Here is a 22,832-nt window from a genome sequence, read left to right on the forward strand (position 1 = left end):
ATCATTCCTTGTTCATGGATTGGAAGAAGTAATATTGCTAAAATTTACATAGCACCCAAAGAAATCTAAATATTCAATGAGATCGACATCAAAATACCAACGACAAACTTTACAGAATTAAAAAGTTTCCAAATTCATATGGTTCCCCAAAAGATCAAGAAGAGCCAAAGTGATAAGCAACAACGCTAGAGGCAACACAATATCTGCTTTCAAAGTATACTACAAAGCTAGGGTAATTGAAACAGCATGATAATGGCATAAAAATCAACAAATAGATCAATGGAACAGAACAGAAAATCAAGAAACTAATCCATGTTTATATACTTAACTGATTTTTAACAAAAGTGCCAAGAGCATACATTGGAAAAGGAGAGCCTTCTCAATAAATGGTATTCACAAAACTAGATAGACATATGTAGAAGAATGAAATTAGAACCCTACTTCATATAGTGTTTAAAAAAATCAACCTGAAATGGATCAGAGACCTAAATGTGAGACCTGAAGTTGTGAAATGGTGAGAAGAAACAGGGAAAACACTTCAGGACATTTGTGTAGGCAATGATATTTTGGATATGATGCCAAAAGCACTTATAACAAAAGCAAAACTAAACAAATGCGATTATATTAAACTCAAAAGCTTCTGCATATCAAAGGATACATCAACAGAGTGAAGAGACATCAGACAAAAGCAGAGAAAGTATTTGCAAGCTATTTATCTGACAAAGGATTAATTCCCATGGTATATTAAAAAAAAAAAAAACTCAACAACAACAATGAACATCCCAATTAAGAAATGGGAAAAGGGCCAAATAGATAGTTCTCAAAAAAGAAGATACAAATAAGCAACAAATATTTGAAAAATATTCAATATCACTAACCACCAAGGAAGGAAAAGCAAATCACAACTACAGTGAGATATCACTACATTCCTATTAAAATGGCTGTCATCAAAAAGACAGAGTAATAAATGATTGTATGATGTAAGGAAAGGGGAAGTGTTACACACTCTTGTAATAATATCAAATAGTGCAGCCACTGTGGAAAACAGAACGAAAATTTCTTAAAGAACTAGAAATATGATCCAATAATCCCACTATTGGGTATATATCCAAAAGACATGCCATTGAGAGAATTGCTTTGCCATATGTATAACAGCACTATTCACAGTAGTCATCATATAGAATCAACCAAGGTGTGTATTATCAAATGAATGGATAAAGAAAATGTGATATATATATATATATATATATATATATATATGCATCAGGATTTATTCAGTCATTAAAAGGAATAAAAATATGTTATTTGCAACAAAATGGATGGAATCATAGAACATCATGGTGAATGAAATAAGATAGACACAGAAAGACAAACATTGCATGTTCTTTTTGATGTGTGGAAGCTGAAAAAACAAAACAAAACTAAACCTCAGTGTGAACACAGAATGTTACCTGCTAGAGGCTGGGAGGGACTGTGGTGTCAGGCAAAGGAAGTTTGGATAATGTGTACTGAATTAAAGTTAGATCAAAGGAATAAGTCCCTAGTGTTAAACAGTGTAGTGAAAAGACTGTACTTCACGATGACCTAATATATACTGTATGAACAAATATGGAAAAGAACTTCTAAGCTTGCAATAATAAAGCAATGTCAAAGTAGAGGAAATGTTGGATTCCTGTTTGACCAATACACATTACATACAACTGTCAGTCATACTATAGCCCATAAATATGTAAAATTACAGTTAAAAATTTTCTAAAAGGAATTCTCCATCAATTTAAATTGTGTTTTAGTGCTAGATGATGATTTCAGTTTTACTGAGTACAATGAAAGCTAAATGTGTTGAAAGATTTGCCAAATGCACCCAACTGATTTATAACAAAGACTCACAATTGAATAGAATGAGAAATTCCTGATTTAAAAGGAAAATCTAAAAATTTCAATAAAATAAATTATAATTTTATATTTCATTCGTAGGAAAGCCCCTTCTCCCTCATATATTAATGTACCAACTAACTAATGAGTAATAATTTATTGTTCATTTAATTTAGTTGCTCATTGCTCTTATACACACAAGCAATATTAATAAGGATAATAATTATTACAAGGTATATTCCTGAATAGGGGTATACTTAATGTGTCATATCTCTCAAGTCAAAATGTAATAGTTTATATTTTATATTGATATTTAGTCAGTATTACTTTCTGAAAATCCAACACACTTTACTCACTTAACAAAGGACTGAAAATCATGTGATACATAATTATCAATCACTGGAAAATGGAATAACAAACAGAAAGTTAATAAAAGAAACAGATGATTTCCAGGGGTAAGACCATTACAGTTATAAAAAGCACTAAAATAATTTATAAGTAGAATATACAGTGGCCAACAATGTGGCATAGCAGGTAAAGCTGCTGCCTGCAGTGCCAGCATCCCATATGGATCCCGGTTTGAATCCTGGCTGCTCTGCTTCCCCTCCAGCTCTCTACTAATGCACCTGGGAAGGCAGCAGGGGATGGATTAAATGCTTGGGCCCCTGCACCCATGTGGAAGGTTAGGAAGAAGTTCCAGGCTCCTGGCTTTGGCCTGGCCCAGCCTGGCTGTCGCAATCATTTGGGGAGTCAACCATGTGAGGAGTGAACCAGTGGATGGAAGATCTTACATCTTCCCCAATGTAAAATCTGTTAATGTTAGGGCAGCATTGTGGTGCAAGCTGTGACACCAGCATCCCATAAGGGCTCTGGTTTGAGTCCCAGATGTTCTCCTGCCAATTTAACTCCCTGCTAATGTGCCTGGAAAGCAGCAAAAGATGGCCCAAGTCCTTGGGCTCCTGCATCCATCTGGGAGTCCTGGAAGAATTTCCAGGTTCCTGGTTTCAGCCTGGCCCAACCCTGGCCATTGAGCCATTTGGGGAGTGAAGCAATGGATGGAAGATATCTACTCCACACCATGTCCCATCCATCCCTCCCCCCCTTTCTGCAACTCTGACTTTCAAATATAAACAAATATTTTTTAAAAAATCTCTTAATCTATTAGGATTAGAGTTGATAACCCCATAACCCATGTTACAGAGTTTGGTGAGAGCTAAGTGAGATGACCACATCATCAGCACTTAGTATGTGTTAGAACTTCTTATCATGGGCCTCATGGTGTCACCGCCAAGTAGATGCAGAATCTCTAAAGGACTTCCAGAGTTCTCCTCCAACTCCACTGGCACTGTACTAAGCAATGCTCTTCATAGATTTCCTTTTTTAAATTTATTTTATTTGTTTGAAAGGCAAAGAGTCACAGAGAAAGAGAGAGAGACATAGGATATATATTCTCTCTGCTGATTCACCCTCAAATGCCCACAGCAGCCGAGACAAGGCCAGGCTGAAGTGAGGGGCCCAGAATTCAATCCAATTCTCCCATGTGGATGGCAGGAACCTAATAACATGATCTATCAACTACTTCATCCCCCAACGGACATTAACAGGGAGCTGGAATCAGAAGCAGAGAATACTCACCCCTATAGATTTCTCTTAATATCCTCAAATGCAAGGGGATAATTACTTAAGTATAGTGTGGCATTTAAGAAACAGTGTAACTTCTCTTAAAATAAAATTAATTTGGCACTTTGTAAATACCCTATTAAGCGATTTCCACACCAGATTGGACTTGGCAAAAGGGAAGGAAGTTGCCGCCCTCCTAACCACTCTGTCACCTTCATTTCAATCTTAAGGAAAATATCTCTCTCCCCCCCCCCATCTGTAACACATGAAATATTCCATGTTCACAAGCAATTCTAGGATATATGAAAAGACTAAAGCAGAACCATGGATTCAATTAAAAAGGAAACTTTGGGTTTTGGGTTTTGGAGTGTATCACAAGAGGGGAAAAATGAGCTTAAGGCTTTCCGTCAGCAGAGAATTTTCAACAGGGTACATTCCTAAAGATGATAAAACTCCACATCTCTTCAATTACAGGCATACAACATTAACTTAAAATATCTCACAAAGATAAAATGGGAACATGTTAATCACTGTTATTTAATAGGCTTTACACATAACTAAATTCACAAATTTATTCTCACTAGAAGGAGATATTTTGAAGTCATTTAACCTCTATTCCTTTGTTAAATTGTGTATAATTGATAATTTTCTGTCATTTAAAACAATATACACTGTTTATTTAATGTCTCCTTGGAGGTTATTTATAGTTACATAGAAAATAGTATTCTTCTGGGAGAATATCATTGTTAATAGAGTCATGGTTATGAAGTATGGAAAATGGAAAAGGTTTACATCTTATGCAACCATCAAATGAAAGAATACTAAATCTTCAGTTTGTTTCTTACAAATGTTTCAAAATTGCAATAGTGGTGTTCTTTCTATTTTCACTCACTTTCTATCAGATTCCAATTTTTACAAATGAGTCTTGTCTAGTAAATAAATGCTTGTTATCTAAACTGTGGATGGTTACAATAGAAAATTGGTTGTAGATGATACTTTTTCCTCTCACAAAGCAGTATATAAAGCAGAAATATTGAATAATATATAACAGTGGGCATTTACAAGTCAAGATATAAATAAGTGTGAATGACAAAAGACATATGCTGAATTATAATGATTCTAATCTCCAAGAAAACACATTGCTGTAGATCACATCAATATGGGAAAATATTTTTAGCCTATACTACCGATTTCTATTCTTTTTTTTTTTTTTTGACAGGCAGAGTGGATAGCGAGAGAGAGAGACAGAGAGAAAGGTCTTCCTTTTTGCCGTTGGTTCACCCTCCAATGGCCGCTGCAGCCGGAACATCTCGCTGATCCGAAGGCAGGAGCCAGGTGCTTCTCCTGGTCTCCCATGCGGGTGCAGGGCCCAAGGACTTGGGCCATCCTCCACTGCCTTCCCGGGCCATAGCAGAGAGCTGGCCTGGAAGAGGGGCAACCGGGATAGAATCCAGTGCCCCAATTGGGACTAGAACCCGGTGTGCTGGTGCCGCAAGGCGGAGGATTAGGCTGCTAAGCCACGGTGCCGGCCTCTGACTATTCTTAATAAAATAAATGCATCTAATTTTGTCACTGTGTTTCCCCACCTTGGATGAAAACATGATCCCCTAGGAATGAATACTATACTCATTGTAGTCAGTTAATTTTAACAATCACGATAAAGCTAAAGGAAAGCCATGACAGAATTCACCTTGATTAAACCTGTCCTAACTACTGTGGTTTTCTCCTCCTTACATTTGTGCATCATGTGGTTTAGTGCTTTATTAGCATTCTCTTCTATTTTTCTCTGCTAGCTGCTTTGTGTTGTGTGTTGTTGCATTTGTAATCATCTCCATCTGAATTGTTATCTTCTTCTGCTTAGAAACTTGTCCTATGACGATTATTCACATTGAATGTATACTAGAGATTCATGAACTCCTGGGAAATTTATTAATACAACTTTGAACAAATCAACTTGGAGGTTGATGAGGATATAAAATTAACAAATATATTACCTTCAGATGTGAAATTATGGGGCTGGTACTGTAGCATAGCTGGTAAAGTTGCTGACATCCTATATGGCACTAGTTCAAGTCCCAGTTGCTCCACTTCCAATCCAGTTCTCTAATAATGTGCCTAGGAAAGCAGCAGAAGATGGCCCAAGTCTTTGGGCTCCCACAGCAACGTGAAGCTCCTGGCTGCAGACTGGCCCAGTTCTGGCCATTGCAGCCATTTGGGGAGTGAATCAGAGGACGGAAGATCTCTCTTTGTCTCTACCTCTTTCTCTCTCTCTGTAACTCTTTCAACCAAATAAATACATCTTTTAAAAATGTGAAATCATTTTGCTACTCTGTAGGAAAAACAGCATTGCTATATGTTAGTAGGACATTTTAGAAAATCAAAAATGTAAAATATATTGGGCTATAAATTATAAAACTGTTATATCAGACCAACTGTTGGAATAGTCTACACTTAGTAATGCTTATTTTACTATTTCAAATGTCATTATTGCACTCATTTTGTACACACAAATAAAAAATTACACAGGGGCCGGCGCCGCGGCTCACTAGGCTAATCCTCCACCTTGCGGCGCCGGCACACCGGGTTCTAGTCCCGGTCGGGGCACCGATCCTGTCCCGGTTGCCCCTCTTCCAGGCCAGCTCTCTGCTGTGGCTAGGGAGTGCAGTGGAGGATGGCCCAAGTCCTTGGGTCCTGCACCCCATGGGAGACCAGGAGAAGCACCTGGCTCCTGCCATCGGAACAGCACGGTGCGCCGGCCGCAGCGCGCTACCGCGGTGGCCATTGGAGGGTGAACCAACGGCAAAAAGGAAGACCTTTCTCTCTGTCTCTCTCTCTCACTGTCCACTCTGCCTGTCAAAAAAAAAAAAAATTACACAGGGAAAAATTGGTGTAGGAGAATAGTGTATCTGGAAATATAGACATCTAGAAAAGTGTTATTTTGAATTTATCTTTGAAAGTTTTTCCAAAAGACTTTACCCCATTACCCTACCTCCATGTGTGTGGCTACAATCAATTAGTCAGAAACTGGAGACAATAAATCCAGAGGTAAATTCTCTCTCTCTCTCTCCCTCTCCCTCTCTCTCTCTCCCTCTCTCTCTCTCTCTCTTTCAGAGCTTAGACACCATCAATGGCTGCCCTGGATGTCACTTGTTTGCTGTTGCGATCCAGAATTTATACTACCTTGCTGGTTCATATACAGACTTTTGTCTCCAGATTGAGAGTTACATCCTCAGCTTCCCTGGTTCTAAAGCCCATGGACTTAGACTGAGCCATGTCACAGGCACCCTGGGATCTTTATCCTGCAAGTGAACTATCTTGGGACTTCTCAGTTGCCATAATCACATCAGCCAGTTACCCTATAAATCCCCCTTTAAATATCCATATGCTATTGATTCTGTCTTTCTAGAAAACCCTGATCAATAACAGGGAAATATTTGTTTAGCAAATAGATCTCACTCTGAAAACAAAATTGTCATTTTTTTATATTTAAATAGTTATGGGACCTACATAATATTTCCATATTTAAAATATGCCCTGCTCAAGAAAAAGTATAAGAACTGTGCACTTATTTAAATGATTAGAAAGAGCCTTAGATTCTCTGTTTTTTATAACCTGCTACATCTAAAGACACACAAATGAATCTTACACCAGCACTGGGGGAATATATTCACATAAATTACTAGAGTTCTTTTTTAATCCTCACTCTTGCATATAAACTGGAAGATAAGATTATTACAAGACATGACACATTAATAAATAACACCTAATTAGTTTAATAATTCTTTGATTAAGTCTTAATTTTCCTTGCTTCTCAGGCAGCAATTCAAATTACTCTGTATTATTTATTCCTCTTCAGACTATTTTAGAACATGGTTTGAATAGTCCCAGTAGGTTAGCTGTGAAGGAAAAATGATTCTTGTCTGACAGCAGGTCCATGCCATTAATAATGACAGGGCTAGAGCCAAAAGCCTATGTAGTGAAAGTTCCCTCCTGGCAAAAATAATGCTATAGAAACTGACACCTTTGCAGAAAAGCAGCCGACAAAATTCTGAGGATGTAAGAGAAATGTAAGCATACAGTTTAATGTTGTGTTCTTTTCTGGACCCAGAGAAAGTACAGTTATTTAAACACTGTTCTAAGTGCAGAGGTCTTCTTAACCAGCCTTCACCCAAAACCTAAAGCATTTTATCTCTAAGAAGCTGAGAATGGTGGCAGCATCAGTGGAAGTATATCCATTCAGAGGATTTGGGTCTATTTCTGTGTAAACTCCAGTTATTTATAGTGACTGGGATCTTTAATGGATTGATTTGAACAAATAAGACAGTTTGATATATTTATCTTGAACAGCTTCCTCAGACTTAAAATAATCAGAAGACAATTTTCACGAGGGTATGCCAAGTACAGGGTGGATGCACTGCCATAATTAAGCTTTGGCTCTGTATCATTTTTTTTCTCTCACTTTAGCCTAATTCTGTATGCTGCCTGCAGTTTATTGATGCATGCATCAAATCAGTCTTTGTTAATTCTGAACTTCTCTCTCTAGAGATAATACCAATAACTCCTTTAAGAAATCTGTACACAGGCCTACTGCAATGCTTAGAACTGGTCATCTTTTAAAATAACAGGATTTTTTTATATATAAATGAGTAAAGAAGACTGCTCCAGGATGATCACCAATATATTTTTTGTTCAGATAAATACTATATATCATGAATTCAATTCAACAAACATATCATGTTTCTAGCAATGTATGAGGCAGTGGGGATTTAAAAATGTTTCTTAGAAGTGTGTATACAAGGCAGTATAAAAACATTTGCTAGGAGAAAATGATAAATGATAGATGATAATTAAATCAGAAAGATATATAAGAAATGATGTGGAAACAAACATCCCTACTAAACACTTCAATAATTTTTGTTATGTGCAATATGATTATAGCCTAGTCTGTTTAAAGACTATATTTACATGCATGATTTAAACCATAGATTTATCCTATAATGTTTATTATCTCTTTTAGAGGTAAGGAAAGAGCTTCAAGAGAGTTAAGTAACTTTCCCTAGCTCGTTGGAAATTTTCTTATAAATATGTTATTTTATGGCAATAGTAATTCTTCTTTATAGTTTTTTCTCAATGTTTTTCAAAAATTTAATTTTTTAGAGGCAGAGAATCAGAGGGAAAGAAAAATAGAGATAGGAGAAAGAAAGAGGAAGAGTGAGAGAGAGCTCCTATCTACTTCTCTTGCTCCTCAAATGCTTACAATGAGCAGAGCTTGGACAGAAGTGAATTACAGAGCCAAGAATGCTATTCTAGTCCTTCATGTGGGTGATGGAGTCCCATTACTGGAGCCATCACAACTATCTCCCATTGTCCACACTGGTAGGAAGCTGGAGCCAGGAGATGGAGCTAGGATTCAAACCTAGGTACTCTGATGTGGGACATGGATGTCTTAACCACTAGGCTAAACTCCTATCCCTAACTTATTCTTGGTCCTTGGATTTATTATCTGGCTCCAACTGTTTTCCCTTTTATTTGCTCTGAAATTGGTCTGCAGTTCATTCTGTGAATGTTGTACCACTAGTTATTTCGTTATCGAGTAATCAGGGATTCAAAGGCTCTGGGCTTTAGATTAGAATAAATTATGAAAAAAAATGCATGTTTTCAATTCTGAGATGTCTCTGAAATAGTTAAAAATCTTCCACTAGTGAAAAAAAGATAGTTGGTGTATTTGGTGTCTTGCTTCTCAAGTCCCATCCAATCTGGTAACCTTTGGTCAAATTATCTTTCTGTCCTCCTTCCTTAGGATACTGATTTATTCATTTGAATTTAGAGCTATATAGAGAGAGGGAGAGACAGAGATTTTACATCCACTGGTTCACTTCCCCAGTTACATGCACTGGCCAGGGCTGGGTCAAGCCGAAGCCAGGAGCCAGGAGCTACATCCAGGTCTCCCACACAGATGGCAAGGCCGAACACTTGGGCCATCTTCTACTATTTTTCCTAGGCCATTAGCAGGAAGCTGGATTGAATGTAGAGCAGGTGGGACAGAAACCAGCAATGCATATGGGATGCTGACATTGGAGGCAGTGACTTTACCTGCTGTGCCACAATGTTGGCCCTTTCACAAATATTCTTAAAATCACAGGTAATATCCAATAGTGAAGGGAGACTATGTGAAGATCCCAATCAAAACATTATTTCTTTAGCAGCTATTAAATACCAAGGGACATTACAGTTAGCTTCGTATACCTTATCTCCTTTAATTTTCACACAAAACTCTAAGGTAAACAGATATTTAGGAGTGGTATCTAAGGGAAAGATCAGAAGTGGAAATGCAGAGGCTGGGAGAGTGGCTAAAATAAGTCAGAGAACAAATTTTTAATGTCTTTTGTGTGCCTAGTAATACCAGGCTCAGAGCAGTGCAGGTTGTAGAATACTAAGAGGCAATCCCTAACTTTAACAAGTTGTTTGGAAAGTAAAAAAAGAACTAATGAATACTAGAAAAAAACTTAAACTTAGGAATTAGATTTACATAGCATAGCCCCTGCATGTTACAAGTTTCAGAAGGGAGGCATTTGGAATCCCTGCAATTCGGGAGGATGATGTGGAGCTAAAGCTTGGACCATTAATAATACTCACCAAATGCTAAGGAATATACAGAGCTGGCTATGCTTGTTTATGAGTGAAAGAGAAAATGAATAGAACCATTGGTACTGCATGTGGAACTGCTGTGTTTATAAAAAAAAAAAAAAGAATATCAAGCTGGCAAGAAGGTAAGATAGATCGGAAAACGTCAAGAAATGAGGAGTCACATGTTTTTGATGGCAGATTATAGAACACTTGATCAATCATATAGAGCTTGTATTTTGCATAGATGAGAAACTTTGAAGGATTTTAAGTAGAATGCTGACAAGAAGAAGCATCTCATGGAGCATGATCAAACAGCACTCTTACTCAATAAAACCTGTGGAGTATTATTAAAGCTAGTGTGTCTAAATATAGTTTGAAGCAAGGAAGGACAGACTTTATGAAACCGTTATTATGTGATAGTGAAGGGAGGTGAAGGAATAGGTATAATATAATGAAAGTATAGCTTAATATCATTGAATCTTAATTATCTGCTAGATGGTGACTTCTGTAATATGATGGACTTATTTAAGAGTATTAAAAAGTTAAACTTTGATTTTTGCATACAGGAATTTCTTTTCTTTCTTTTTTTTTTTTTTTTTTTTTTACTTTTTGCCAGGCAGAGTTAGACAGTGTGAGAGAGAGACAGAGAGAGAGTTATAGACAGTGAGAGAGAGACAAAGAGAAAGGTCTTCCTTCCATTGGTTCACTCCCCTAATGGCCGCTACGGTCGGCGCGCTGCGCCGATCCGAAGCCAGGAGCTGGGTATTTCTTCCCGGTCTCCCATGTGGGTGCAGGGACCCAAGCACTTGGGCCTTCCTCCCCTACCTTTCTGGGTCACAGCAGAGAGCTGGACTGGAAGGGGAGCAACCGGGACTAGTACACGGCGCCCCAACCAGGACTAGAACCCCAGGGTGCCGGCGCCACAGGTGGAGGATTAGCCAAGCCAGCCACAGTTCTGGCCCCGCATACAGGAATTTATTGAGTCTCCAAATTGAGAGAAGATTCCTTACGAGCTTACCATAAATAATCCTATAAAACAGGTGGAGGAAAAACTATTCCAAAATAACCCTAGATGTTAAGAGAAGTTTAGACAAATAAATGTATGTAAGAGTGAAATCTTTCACAAATCATTTTGCATCTATTTTTAATATTGTAATTTAGATCACCTTTTGTATCTACATTCATTTGGTTCTTCAGATCAACAACCTCTGCATACTTTTTTTTTTTACTTTCCTCTCCTATGGTTTCGATATATCCCATGATTCTATCACTTTCTTTAAAATAATCCCAATTCTCTCTCCTCTTCTTGAAAGGTCAGGCTTTCCTTCCCTTCCTTGGATCTTCGCCAGTTTTTCTTTCTCATCCAATTCACTCTAAACCATCCTGTGCAAATTTTACAATCTTGTTTCTTTTCTATACTCACTGAACACCAACCAAAGCAAACTCCTTGTAGTTCCTTGCATCTGCATGGCCAGAAAATTTTGTGTTAATTATGGGAACTTCAGGAAAAAAAAAAAAAAAAAAAAAAAAAAACAGACCTGCATTTGAACTTAGTCTTTAGTCTGCCACAAGTCCTGAATAAATGAAATAATTTTTACCTCAATTCTTTCAGCTATAAAATAGGGAAGATAATGCAATCCTCTCAAGGTTTTTGGGGCTATATAAGATATTATTTCAAGAGCCTAGCAGAAAGTAAATACTCAACAAATATTCACAAAAGAACACATCAAGATTTTGTTTTGCTGTACCTTAGTATCGTCACTTCAACCTTGTCTGTACTGTCAGTTTTATATAGACTTATCCTGTCAATATCTTAAGTCCTATTTCAATTTTCATGTATTTCATAAGATGTTCTATGATCTTCCACACTAGAAATACTATCACTTTGCAAAAAAAAAAAAAAAAAAAAAAAAGTCCTAAATGCGAGAAGGGAGAAAATGTCCATATATTGTTTCATTTACTCATTTTAACAACCGTAAGAAGCAAATTTTATAAAGAAATTGAGATCCAAAAATATCCATCTTGCTTAAAAGCTGACTTGTGTGACCCCCAAGGTTGTATTTTTTCTACTGGTTCTCAGTATGCTCTCAATGTTAATTAGAGCCAAGATTTTGAAGTGTTTTCTTTCCTCCTTTTCTTTCTTTCCTGCCTTCCTGCCTTCCTTCCCTCCCTCCTTCCTTCCCTCCTTTCTTCCTTCCTTCTATCATTCCTTCCTTCCTTCCTTCCTTCCTTCCTTCCTTCCTTCCTTCCTTTCTTTCTTCCTTCCTTCTCCATCTCTTTTCTCTCTTTTTCTCAGCTATTTTATCTGCAAGGACTAATGTTTCCTAGCTCTTTTTTCCTGATAGGTATTTCAAAAAGTGAAGAAAAATACCATTTGGTATCATGGGAAAATTTTAAAAGTACAAAGCAAATTATGATGCCTTCGTGAACTTATTTTTCTTTCGGATGAGTATTTTCCATTTTATCAACTTAGGAAATTTTCCTCATTACTCATCACTTTTCCTCAATAATGCTTGAGGATAAAATCATTTAAAAACATAATAAAATTGGGTATCATCACTATTGCATCCTTACTCAGGTATCATATTGTTTTGACAAAAATATTGCATAATCATTCAAGAAAGTATAGGAAAAGCTTGAAAACACCATTTTAACAGTGTATTAAAAAAATGCAATGCAGGACAGCGCCACAGCTCAATAGGCTAATCCTCCACCTTGCGGCGTTCTAGTCCCGGTAGGGGTGCCGGATTCTGTACCGGTTGCCCTTCTTCCAGGCCAGCTCTCTGCTATGGCCCGGGAGTGCAATGGAGGATGGCCCAAGTGCTTGGGCCCTGCACCCCATGGGAGACCAGGAGAAGCACCTGGCTCCTGCCTTCGGATCAGTGCGGTGCGCCGGCCGCAGCGGCCATTGGAGGGTGAACCAACGGCAAAGGAAGACCTTTCTCTCTGTCTCTCTCTCTCACTGTCCACTCTGTCAAAAAAAAAAAAAAAAACAATGCATAAAAATTGGACATATTTATGGGGAACCATGGAAAGTCCTAATACATATATACATTGTGTAATCATCAAATCAGAAAATACATCAATATGGATGTGTATGTGTATAGATAGATAGATACATCTACATCTAGGTAGATAGATAAACATCCATCATATCTTTATGGTGATAACATTCAAAATCCTCTTTTCTAGCTTTTACAAAACATATATGAGTATATATGATAAATTATTGTTTATGATAGCCACCCTACTGTGTAATAGAACACCAAGTGTAGTTTCATTGAACACTGTTTAGAATTCAGAAACTTTATTTCCCATTAATAATTGCAAAGAGAAGGAAAGTGACAGAGGAAGATATTTCACAATTACTAGATAAATTCGAAGATGACGGCAAAAAGAAACAGAAGTATAGTAGAATCTGATAATTAGGGTGAAATAAAATTGTTTAAACATTTGAAATGTTAGACTATGTATCTTCAGAAGACAATGAATTTTCTCAAATTTAAGAATCAATCAAGGAAACAACACTTTCAAGGGACAAAAAAGAAATTACTTTCTTATTTAGTTACCATTTAACAGGAAATAATTTATCGCACTATGTTTGTAACAAGAACCTGGGTCTTCCCATTTTTCTAAATGAGCACATTATGGTACTTTTTTATTACACAATGTGCCAGAATTTATGGTTTTTAAGTGCACAAATGCTGAAGAAAGGTAAAGGCAGTATTCAAAAAGAAATAGACCATGTGTAAATAACAAAAAATGAATTAATCACTTAATGTTTATAAATATTTTAAAAAGCTATTTTCCATTATAAAATAAAAAGATGACTTTTTCCTTTCAATAAATTTATGAGACATCAAAGGATTTTAAAAGTCAAACATTGCACATCTACCAAGTAAGTGCTAGAAGAAACTGAAGGAAGAATATGTTGAAGCCAGCAGAAATAACTATTCTTAGTAAACTAAAATTAACATATACATTTTCTAAATTTGTATTGCTTACATATCAAGTTACCTGTTGGTACACAATTATTAATGTTATGTATTATCTGTTTTCTGGACTAACAACTTGTGAAAGAACTCAACAATTGCTTAGGAAATATCAAAACTCTCAAAGATTTTGTTGTGTAAAATAATCAAATATTTGGAATCTAAGTGAAGATATTCTTACCTAACTATGCCTTTCATGAAGTAAATTTTTTTTAAAAATGTAAAACAAGGCTGAATTTTACCTAGTCTTCTCTAATACAGCCAAGTGAGCTCCAAAGTGTGTTAGATTCAATTTTTAAATAACAATGGCTTTGGTGCAATTATGTTTGACCTCTTCTCAGCAGGATTAAACCAAAAACATACTTAAGCACTGCTAAAGTTTGAAAACAGGAGCTTATTAAAATGAGAGTACTAACTTATTCCTTGAGGTTCTTTCTGGCTATGGGCTTAAGACCCATAGAATTGAAATACAGTTTGCCAAAAAAATGCCTTATTATAGTCAGAGAAGATTTTGATAGGTGAGTATCCTCAATTTCAAGAGAATTTTAACTGACACAGAAAATGGAATAAATTACCTTGACATAAACTCTGGGGTTAAATAAAAGTTAGACAGTTGCTGGAATTTTAATGGTGAGATCACTTGTCAGGGATAAACTTTAACTTGTATAAAACTTTAATCATAATAGCCACATAGATGAAAGCTGGAAAAAGTACTAAAATTACCAAGGAAAAGCACACTAGCCCTGGTCTTTGTCCTGGACATTTAAATTGGTTTCTTTATCTGTAGTAATTGTAAAGAGGCCTGTGAGCCAGGTGATTTCTTCAGCTTGGTTGACTGCACAGAAATCCATGCAATTCATTAAGCCCAGAAAGCAACTGATCAAGAAGAATATGAAAATGCCAAGCAAGTCCCTGGTTTCTTTTAGATTGTCCACCAAATAAATGAAGCTATTGGCATAGCTGCTGCTTAGGAAAAAAATATGCTTAGGCGCAAAATATCAAAAAGGAAATTGGAATCACTGGAAGTTTGATAAAGATAAACAAATCTAAAGTAATTTAAATTGGCCATCTTTATTATCAATTTCTAAAGAAATGAAAAACATCATAAATTAAAAATTCATTCTCTTTGTTGCAGATACCTGTTTTGATCAGACTAAGTAATTCTCTCATGAGAAAATGAATTTTATGTTGTAGGGGGACAGTGAGTTATCAGGTTCAAGACAACCACTACAGGAAAGTATCTCTCTCTCTCATCCCTATCTCTATCATTTCTATCCCCATGTTTCACACTATCTCCATCTTCATCTCTCACTTTACCTCCATCTCCGTCTCTATCTCTATCTCTATCTCTATCTCTATCTCTATCTCTATCTCTATCTCTATCTCTCTCCTCACTATAAGGCAGTTTATGGGCCAACAAGACAGCATTCAATAATGTTGATCATCCACACAGTCAAGAGATCTTGTCAGGCCATTAAACAGCAGCAAAGAAAGTATTTCAGGAGAGGGGAAATATTCACGGTCCCTAACATCCATAAAATTACAAAATGCAGATATATGTTTATTCCACTCACCATAGTTCTCATAGCACATATGTACTTTTTAAGTTTGCAAATAATTTCCTACTATTTCAATTTAACATAGAGGGAAGCAGTACAGCATAATTTTAATTGGATATAGCAAAAATAACTGATTCTTATAATTTGCACTGGCTTATTAAGATGATCCCTGTGAGATGGAGATAATTACTGACCATAAGGTAATGTATATTCACAATTAATTATAGAATTTCAGAAAGAGCAATTTAATTCATCCTTAGATATATTGACAAAATATTAGCTTAAAAAACTTTAAAGATATCTTAGAAACATTTTATTTGATGGAATAAAAAAACAAAACTTGAGATTTAATATTAGGGTGGGGTGTCTGCAGATTTCAACAGGGCTTTTCTCATTGATCTCCAGTTTGGGCTGCTTTTGAGCATGCAATGATATTTTACAAAGGAAATGCTGAATCCCAAAGGGAAACACTAAATTATAGTTTTAAAAACTCATTACCAATAATTAATAATGAACTTTAGCTAAACAATAACAGGTGTTTCACTAATCCCCAACAGAAACAGATGGAAGCACAAATGTTTTATAAATAGTAGATACATGCAGAGCAATAAGCTTGGCAGGAACTGTTTTGTTTTCTAATTGTCAGTCAGAGTCAACATCTTATCACTTGCATTTTCTCTAAATTAAAACACGCAGATTAAGTATTTTTTCTCATTCCTTATTTATAAAAATGTACATCACATTTAATGTTTTATTAGCCCATTGTACCTCTGGCCTCACTGGCAAAGATAATATTATTGAATGTTTCTTTGGTATATTGTGAAATATCGTATGTTAGATGAAACAAAAGGCACACCATGCAGCCTTCCTTTCTCCCTTTTCCTTCTTCCTAGCTTCTGGGCAAGAAATACTGATCTAAATATTCTTTCATTTCTTAAACCTTCAAAATAGTGAATATAGATGGGTGAAATAAGAAAGCAAGGAGTGAGTCTATAAACGGTACTATAAAATCTAATTCTATAGATTGTGGGGCTATTTTCAGGAGAAAGGATATACTACATAATTTTGTAGATCTACGCTAACGATGAAAGAATCTCTCCTTGTAGTCATAAACAAAGGGCTCTTGAACTCATAGAGGGATGGTTTTGTTACTACTTCTGACCTTAATCTGGTTTAGATGTTCAGAAATAAATGATTAGTATTGTGACAGTTAAACTGCTAGCAAGCTTCATTGACTTTTACAATTCCTGGTTATCTGTGTCCTGTGACTTTATTAGTAATTACTGTGAAGAAATTTAGTGGCACAAAGAATATATTATTTTTCTCAGATAATTCAACTTTAAAACTAATGAAATTTAAAGGAAATAAACATATTATTCATTTTTAAAATTTCTCAGCAAAAATGTAGATTGATCTCATATGTAATTAAATAGTTGAACATGTATAAGCAAAAGTATTTATAGAGGATAACTTTCTTAAATCACCACAGTTGAACAAAATGAGCAGCAAGCCTTTTGCTTTAAATTGATTTCATAGGGCTGGGTGTTGCAAAGTTAGTGTACTTATTTACCCCACCTCCACTTCCAATCCAGTGGAGGTCCTACCTCCACATCCAATCCAGCTCTCTGGTAATGCATTCCTGGGAAGCAGCAGGTAATGGCTCAAGTTCTTGGACCCCCTACCACCCATGCAGGAGAACTGGCTGGAGGTCCCAATTCTCGGCTTAGGCCTCACTCAGCCTTGGCTGTTGAGTGTTCTTGGGGTGTGAACTACGAAGGTGAAATATCTCTTCCCTTTCTGTTTCCTTCTCCCTCTCCCTCCTCTTCACCCTCTTGGTCTCTCGCTTTTTCAAATAATTAAAACTAAACAGTTTTTAAAAATAAAATGTGTTGTATGGTATATAGAGAGCAGGGTTTACTGCTATTGAGAAGTCACCTTCATGGGGCATTCCTCTGTCAGACTGTGGCGAAATGGCAGAAATAGAGTAACCTTATAATAACCTCTGTTGCACATACCCTAGATACTTTTTAAACAATGCAAGGTTGTTACTGTGATTCTGGTTTGAAATACAGGAACACTGAAGAGGAGGTGGAATTCAATGATTTGGTCAAGGTCCAGTGTTGGAAAAGGATGGAATTAAGAATCACATTTGTGTTTGTGTCCAAAAATCTTCCTTTTCACTATACCACACTACCTTCCCGAAGTTCCCATCTAATTTTGCAATGCTGATACACTAAAATGTAAACAGTAATCAATTTTACCAAACGAGTTTTCAGAATTTTCAGGGTTTACTCCCTTCATTTCAGTTTCAAACTCATTAAAAATGTAGAAAGGAGAAGGAAACATAACTAGCTACTGATATTCAGTAAAACATCCAGAAGGCCAAGTTCTTATGAATTTCTGATTTTCTGTAGTTTAGATGTGATATATATTTGTTTTAGATTTGATGTGTCTATTCACTAAAAGACATAGGAGCTGTAAAAATATATTTTAGAAAATTTTCACCAAAATAGTTTAAAAAATAAAGTTTACTTTAAACTATCAGCTTCAATTATTCTAATGTGAGTCAGTTCCTCCTTACCATTGTACAATCATTTTCTCAAACATGAAGGTTTTACGTCTGCAGAAATCATAGCAATGACAATCAGGTTAATCATCCTTAACTAAAATATCAGTGAAGAATACACTGTTACCCTCTGGGTCACAATTAAAAGTATCCAAGATTATACATTCTTTTAGCAAAAATGGTTCTCCATTCTATTGATTATTAATTCCATGGCTGACTGTTTCCATCAGTAGTTCTCTGAAGGAGCTAAAAAAAGTTCATACTTAAGTGAGAAAATCTAAAAGTTTGAGGAAAAATAAATATTTGAACAGTCATGAATTTCAATATGATTTTCATTCATTACTAAGAAAAGAATGATACTTTTATTGTTATAGGTCTTTTCCTCCATATTCACAAGGAGCAAAATAATTCACTGTTTTGCTCAAAGATATTATTAAATGTATTAGCATTTATATATATAAACATATTAGCATGTTTTTAGCTCTCAGCTGACTTCATTTGCAACAGGCATGCAGTGATTGAAAGTACAATTCAAGGCCCTAATGCCAGTTATTACTTCAGCTTTTTTATTGGTTTTATTTTAGATTTACACATGCATTATGCAATTTTTTTAAATGGAAATACAGTTTAGTACATAAAAAAGCCAACAATCTTAGAAACAAAGACTATTAAAGCAGACAATTACAAGAATTGCTTTCAATACCTGGTTTTAAATCCCCATGGACAAATATGTCAATCATATATCGACAGAATGCATACTGATCTGACAGAGTAGAAAGAAAAAAACACAATGAAAAAATGTCATTAACACTTTTTCTAGGGAGAAATGGTTTAACAAAACAGCACAATTCTATTCTAGTTACTAAAATATTTTCTGTAAAGGTATATTTTATATTTATAAACACATGGTGTGGGGGATCAGACATAATAACTATAATATTCATTTTATTCCATACAACATTAACCTTAAAGATTGAAATAGACGCATATAGGGTAATATAATAGTAATTGTTTTTTAAAAAAATCAAAACTGTTTTGTAAAATTTATTATAAAAATCATGATATTAAAGCAATTTTTCTTATTTTCTCTTATATGGATTTCCAACAATGAAGCAGAAGTTTTACAAAAGGAAGGTGTTTCCAACTTGGAATGCTTCACCAAATAGTTTCTCCCATCCCTTCTGTTAGCTGGCTAAATGAAGGCTCACTCTTTTGCAATCTCTCATGGAACCTCTGCATGGAAATGCTCCCTAATTAAAAGATCAGAAAGAACAGAACAACAGTACTGAATGATATCACTGTTAAGGTAATTAATTAAGTAATTTTTATAAGATCATCTTATGAACTTGACTAGCATATAATCTATAAAAATGGTAAAAAGAAACATGGTATTGCATATTTGATATAGACTTGGTCAAAAATCATTTCAGGAGTTCGTTTTCTTTCTCCTGTAAAATCATTGCACCAATTTTAAATTCTCACACAACTTTAGATTCTCCTGAGAGCAATCCAATCCAATCCAATCCAATCCAATCCAATCCAATTCTCAGTTAATGAATCAGTCTGTAAGTTTTACCATGTATTCTTTAAAGCTCATAGATAATGAAATAATTCTTGTTCAAAATGACTTACACTTTAATATTCCTAAAAATCATTTTATTAATCCACCAAATCCAAAGACAACTTTGAACCAAAAGTTTATTGAATTTATGCAGTATGAGACAATCTTAATTGCTCCAAATTAAGTATATCAAACATAATAGAGCAAAACATTTTACTACATAAGTACACATTCAAGGATGCTTTTAAACATCAGTTTTTTAAGAAAATTGACAGTATCCGTAATGTAATCCACTTTTATTGTAAAACCATATCTTTAAAAAATAAATTTAGTTACTATAGTAGATGTACAAATTTAATCTTTTCATTAAACCTAAATATGGATAAGCCAACACTCACATAAAGTTTCAAAAAATTTCTTATATTTGGGTTGTTGTGGTACTGGAGACATTTTTCCCAAGGGTGAGATGAGGAATGGAAGGGAGACCAGTTCTCGGGTCAGTGCGTGATCTCTATGCTCTTTTATGGTATTGGCAAAACTAACTGGAGGTTCTGATCCTAGGATCTGGGAACCCCATGGTACAGCAGAGAAGTAAGACAAAGGTAAATGGTACTTTCTCATTCCTCAGCAAAAATAGAATGGAAAGTTTGTCTGCAAAAGAAAGCAAAGTGAAAAAGTACATTTCCCTTAAATAGAAAATTTGAACTTTAACCAAGGAATACTTTCTAAAAATTGAGTTTTTCCTGTCCCTTTCAGTACTGATAGTACTAGAATTTTTTTAGGTTTCTCCTCTCAATAATGTGGGAGTGGCTTTCAAAGGGCAACTTATACATTCAAAAGATAGGGTATTTGCCAAAATGTAGATTTCTGGGCACCAACAGCCAAAAATGTATAATCCATGGATCTATATCTCAGGAATAAGCATGTTTAACAAACTTCCCAAATAGATCTAATTATACTATATTAGCGGAATCACTGATCTAATTTTTTCCTTCACAGTGATTACTTGTGACAGTATTACCTTCTATGAGAGCTAAGGGAAGGCTTTGTTTTTATGTATATTGGAGGTGTAGAATGCAGGAGTTATTTGTAATGTTGTTTTTGCAGAAGCCCCAAAATGAAATATTGTTCTCTGCCCAAGATTGGGATGAGTTGATTAAACACATAATATGTTGAATCCAGTATTAAATTAACTAAAATATTCACTCTACAGAGTGTTCTGTTTCACTGAATGTTGACACTGCAATGAAACCTTTTAGTTGCTAAACTGGATGATTACCAAAATACAATGCTTGTGTGTATTATGTACTTTTTTGGACCATAAAATTATTCATTTAACTGATTCACCAACAGTGGAATGAGCTTCTAATTTGAAAAGGAGGTATCTGAATTCAAAGGACTGTTTTTAATATAGAAAATTATGACTTAAGCTACCAAACTTATGTGGTTTTGGTTATTAAATAATTTTGTGATCTTGCATTCTAATGGCACCAACACCAATAAGAACATAAAAATGTTCTTAAAACACATTAAATTAGAAATTTTGAGATTTTTTTTAAAGTAGGTAGATTTGGGTTTGAAAGTCCCTAGTGTGTCTGCTTCACCTGTCAAAGAACAGAGCAAAACCAACCCTTCCCGATTTCTGGGGATTCATTTTGTAGACTTTTCTTTTTTAAAAAAAAAAGCAAAAAAAAAAAAAACAAAAACAAACAAACAAAAAAAGTTATAGCAGGACATGTGTCCTAAAGAAAATATGAATTGTCTTACCATTCCAATTTTCATAGATATGGCATAATCATTTTCATTAGACAATTTCATATTTTATCAACAACTCTGTTTTTACCTAAATGAACATCCTTTTAGGCAGAATGCATGCTGTCCATTTCCCCTTTCTTGGTCCTTGGGAAGCAGTGATGGCTATCATTCAGCTGCTGCCTATTTGGTACTCCCTGTGGAGTGGCAGCTGAGAGAAAAATGCATTCTGGATGCAGAATATCAACAGAAGGGACATTTTTTAAAAACCTCAAATGAAGATGGGCACCTGGGGGTCCCATGTTCTAATGGTAGACTCATTAGCTGTACTATCTTTGCCTCAACTATTCAAATATTTGTTAGAAAGAAGAAAGAATGAGGAAAGTGCACTGGGATACAGTTTTATGATTCTTTTTTCTTCCGCAGAAATGTTAGATACCATCAGAAATCTAGTGAACAATATTTGGTTATGCCAGCCTTTCTTACCCTATTTTGAACAGATTGGTCCATAACAGTAAGGTTGTATGATAGATAAGTGTTTGTGTAACTTTAAATGATAGGCATGATATACACGGGCATATTATCCCCAATGTTCAAGTATACATATGTTGTTAATCTATTGAGTGACCTTCTTGACTAAATTAACCTATATATTACATAATCTAATGTGTGCGATATAAACACTTGTTTACCAGGGAGTAAAAGACATGTTTGCCCTATATGCTTAAAAAATTACCTAAAAATCCACATGAAAGTACCTCAAAATTGGTAGATCAAACTTATGCTAAGTTAGTAAATAATCTCTTGCCCAAAGGAGAATGAAATAAACAAGTTTACAAAGCCATCATATAAGATTCTCAAAATCAAAACTGTTTTACAGTATTTTTCAAATCACCACATCTTCATTTATTCTTTTAGTTGAAACCACCATGTGATTTTATTTTTATCAACAAATATTGTTAATTTTTCTTGTAAAAAGGATAAATCAGCATATTTGTATGTCTTATTAACCATTAGAGGCTAAGATTTTATTATTTACCTAATGAAACATTTATTTAATTGATGATAGCTGTTTTTATAGGGGTCTTGCTTTAGTAAACGCATTTAGTTAGCTGATACAATCACTTTTGCTTTTGCATGTAAGTTATATTTGAATATCCTTATAATAGTTAATAGTTTTCATGCACAAATGAAAGCAGTACAATGCAAATGAAAATGATAATACAGTGGTCTTTAATAAATGTGATTACTGATAGAAATAAAATATACTCTACCTGGAAAAT

At 35.2% G+C, this 22,832-nt stretch overlaps 1 protein-coding gene and 1 long non-coding RNA gene across 6 annotated transcripts in view; one reads left to right on the forward strand and one right to left on the reverse strand.

Moving 5' to 3' along the window:
- The window catches only part of LOC133756171 (uncharacterized), a 62,185-nt gene that overhangs the window by 30,920 nt on the left and 8,433 nt on the right, over positions 1-22,832 (forward strand). Inside the window, exons 3-4 of one of the 4 annotated variants that reach the window (XR_009865519.1) lie at positions 19,350-19,542; positions 20,359-20,399. The exons of 1 other annotated variant lie outside the window; for it this stretch is intronic. This is a non-coding gene — a long non-coding RNA (uncharacterized LOC133756171). Of the gene's footprint in view, positions 1-19,349; positions 19,543-20,358; positions 21,469-22,832 lie in introns of those variants that run through there. 2 more of the 4 variants (XR_009865520.1, XR_009865522.1) reach the window with 2 other exon arrangements.
- Positions 18,815-22,832, reverse strand: part of TRDN (triadin) — a 147,116-nt gene continuing 143,098 nt past the window's right edge. Inside the window, exon 9 of one of the 2 annotated variants that reach the window (XM_062186708.1) lies at positions 18,815-18,999. In XM_062186708.1, the coding sequence (XP_062042692.1) occupies positions 18,905-18,999 (95 nt within the window). In that variant the 3' untranslated portion in view covers positions 18,815-18,904. Of the gene's footprint in view, positions 19,000-19,298; positions 19,487-22,832 lie in introns of those variants that run through there. The other variant, XM_062186709.1, reaches the window with a different exon arrangement.

The sequence above is a fragment of the Lepus europaeus genome, chromosome 3, assembly GCF_033115175.1.
Source record: "Lepus europaeus isolate LE1 chromosome 3, mLepTim1.pri, whole genome shotgun sequence".
Taxonomy (NCBI): Eukaryota; Metazoa; Chordata; class Mammalia; order Lagomorpha; family Leporidae; genus Lepus; species Lepus europaeus.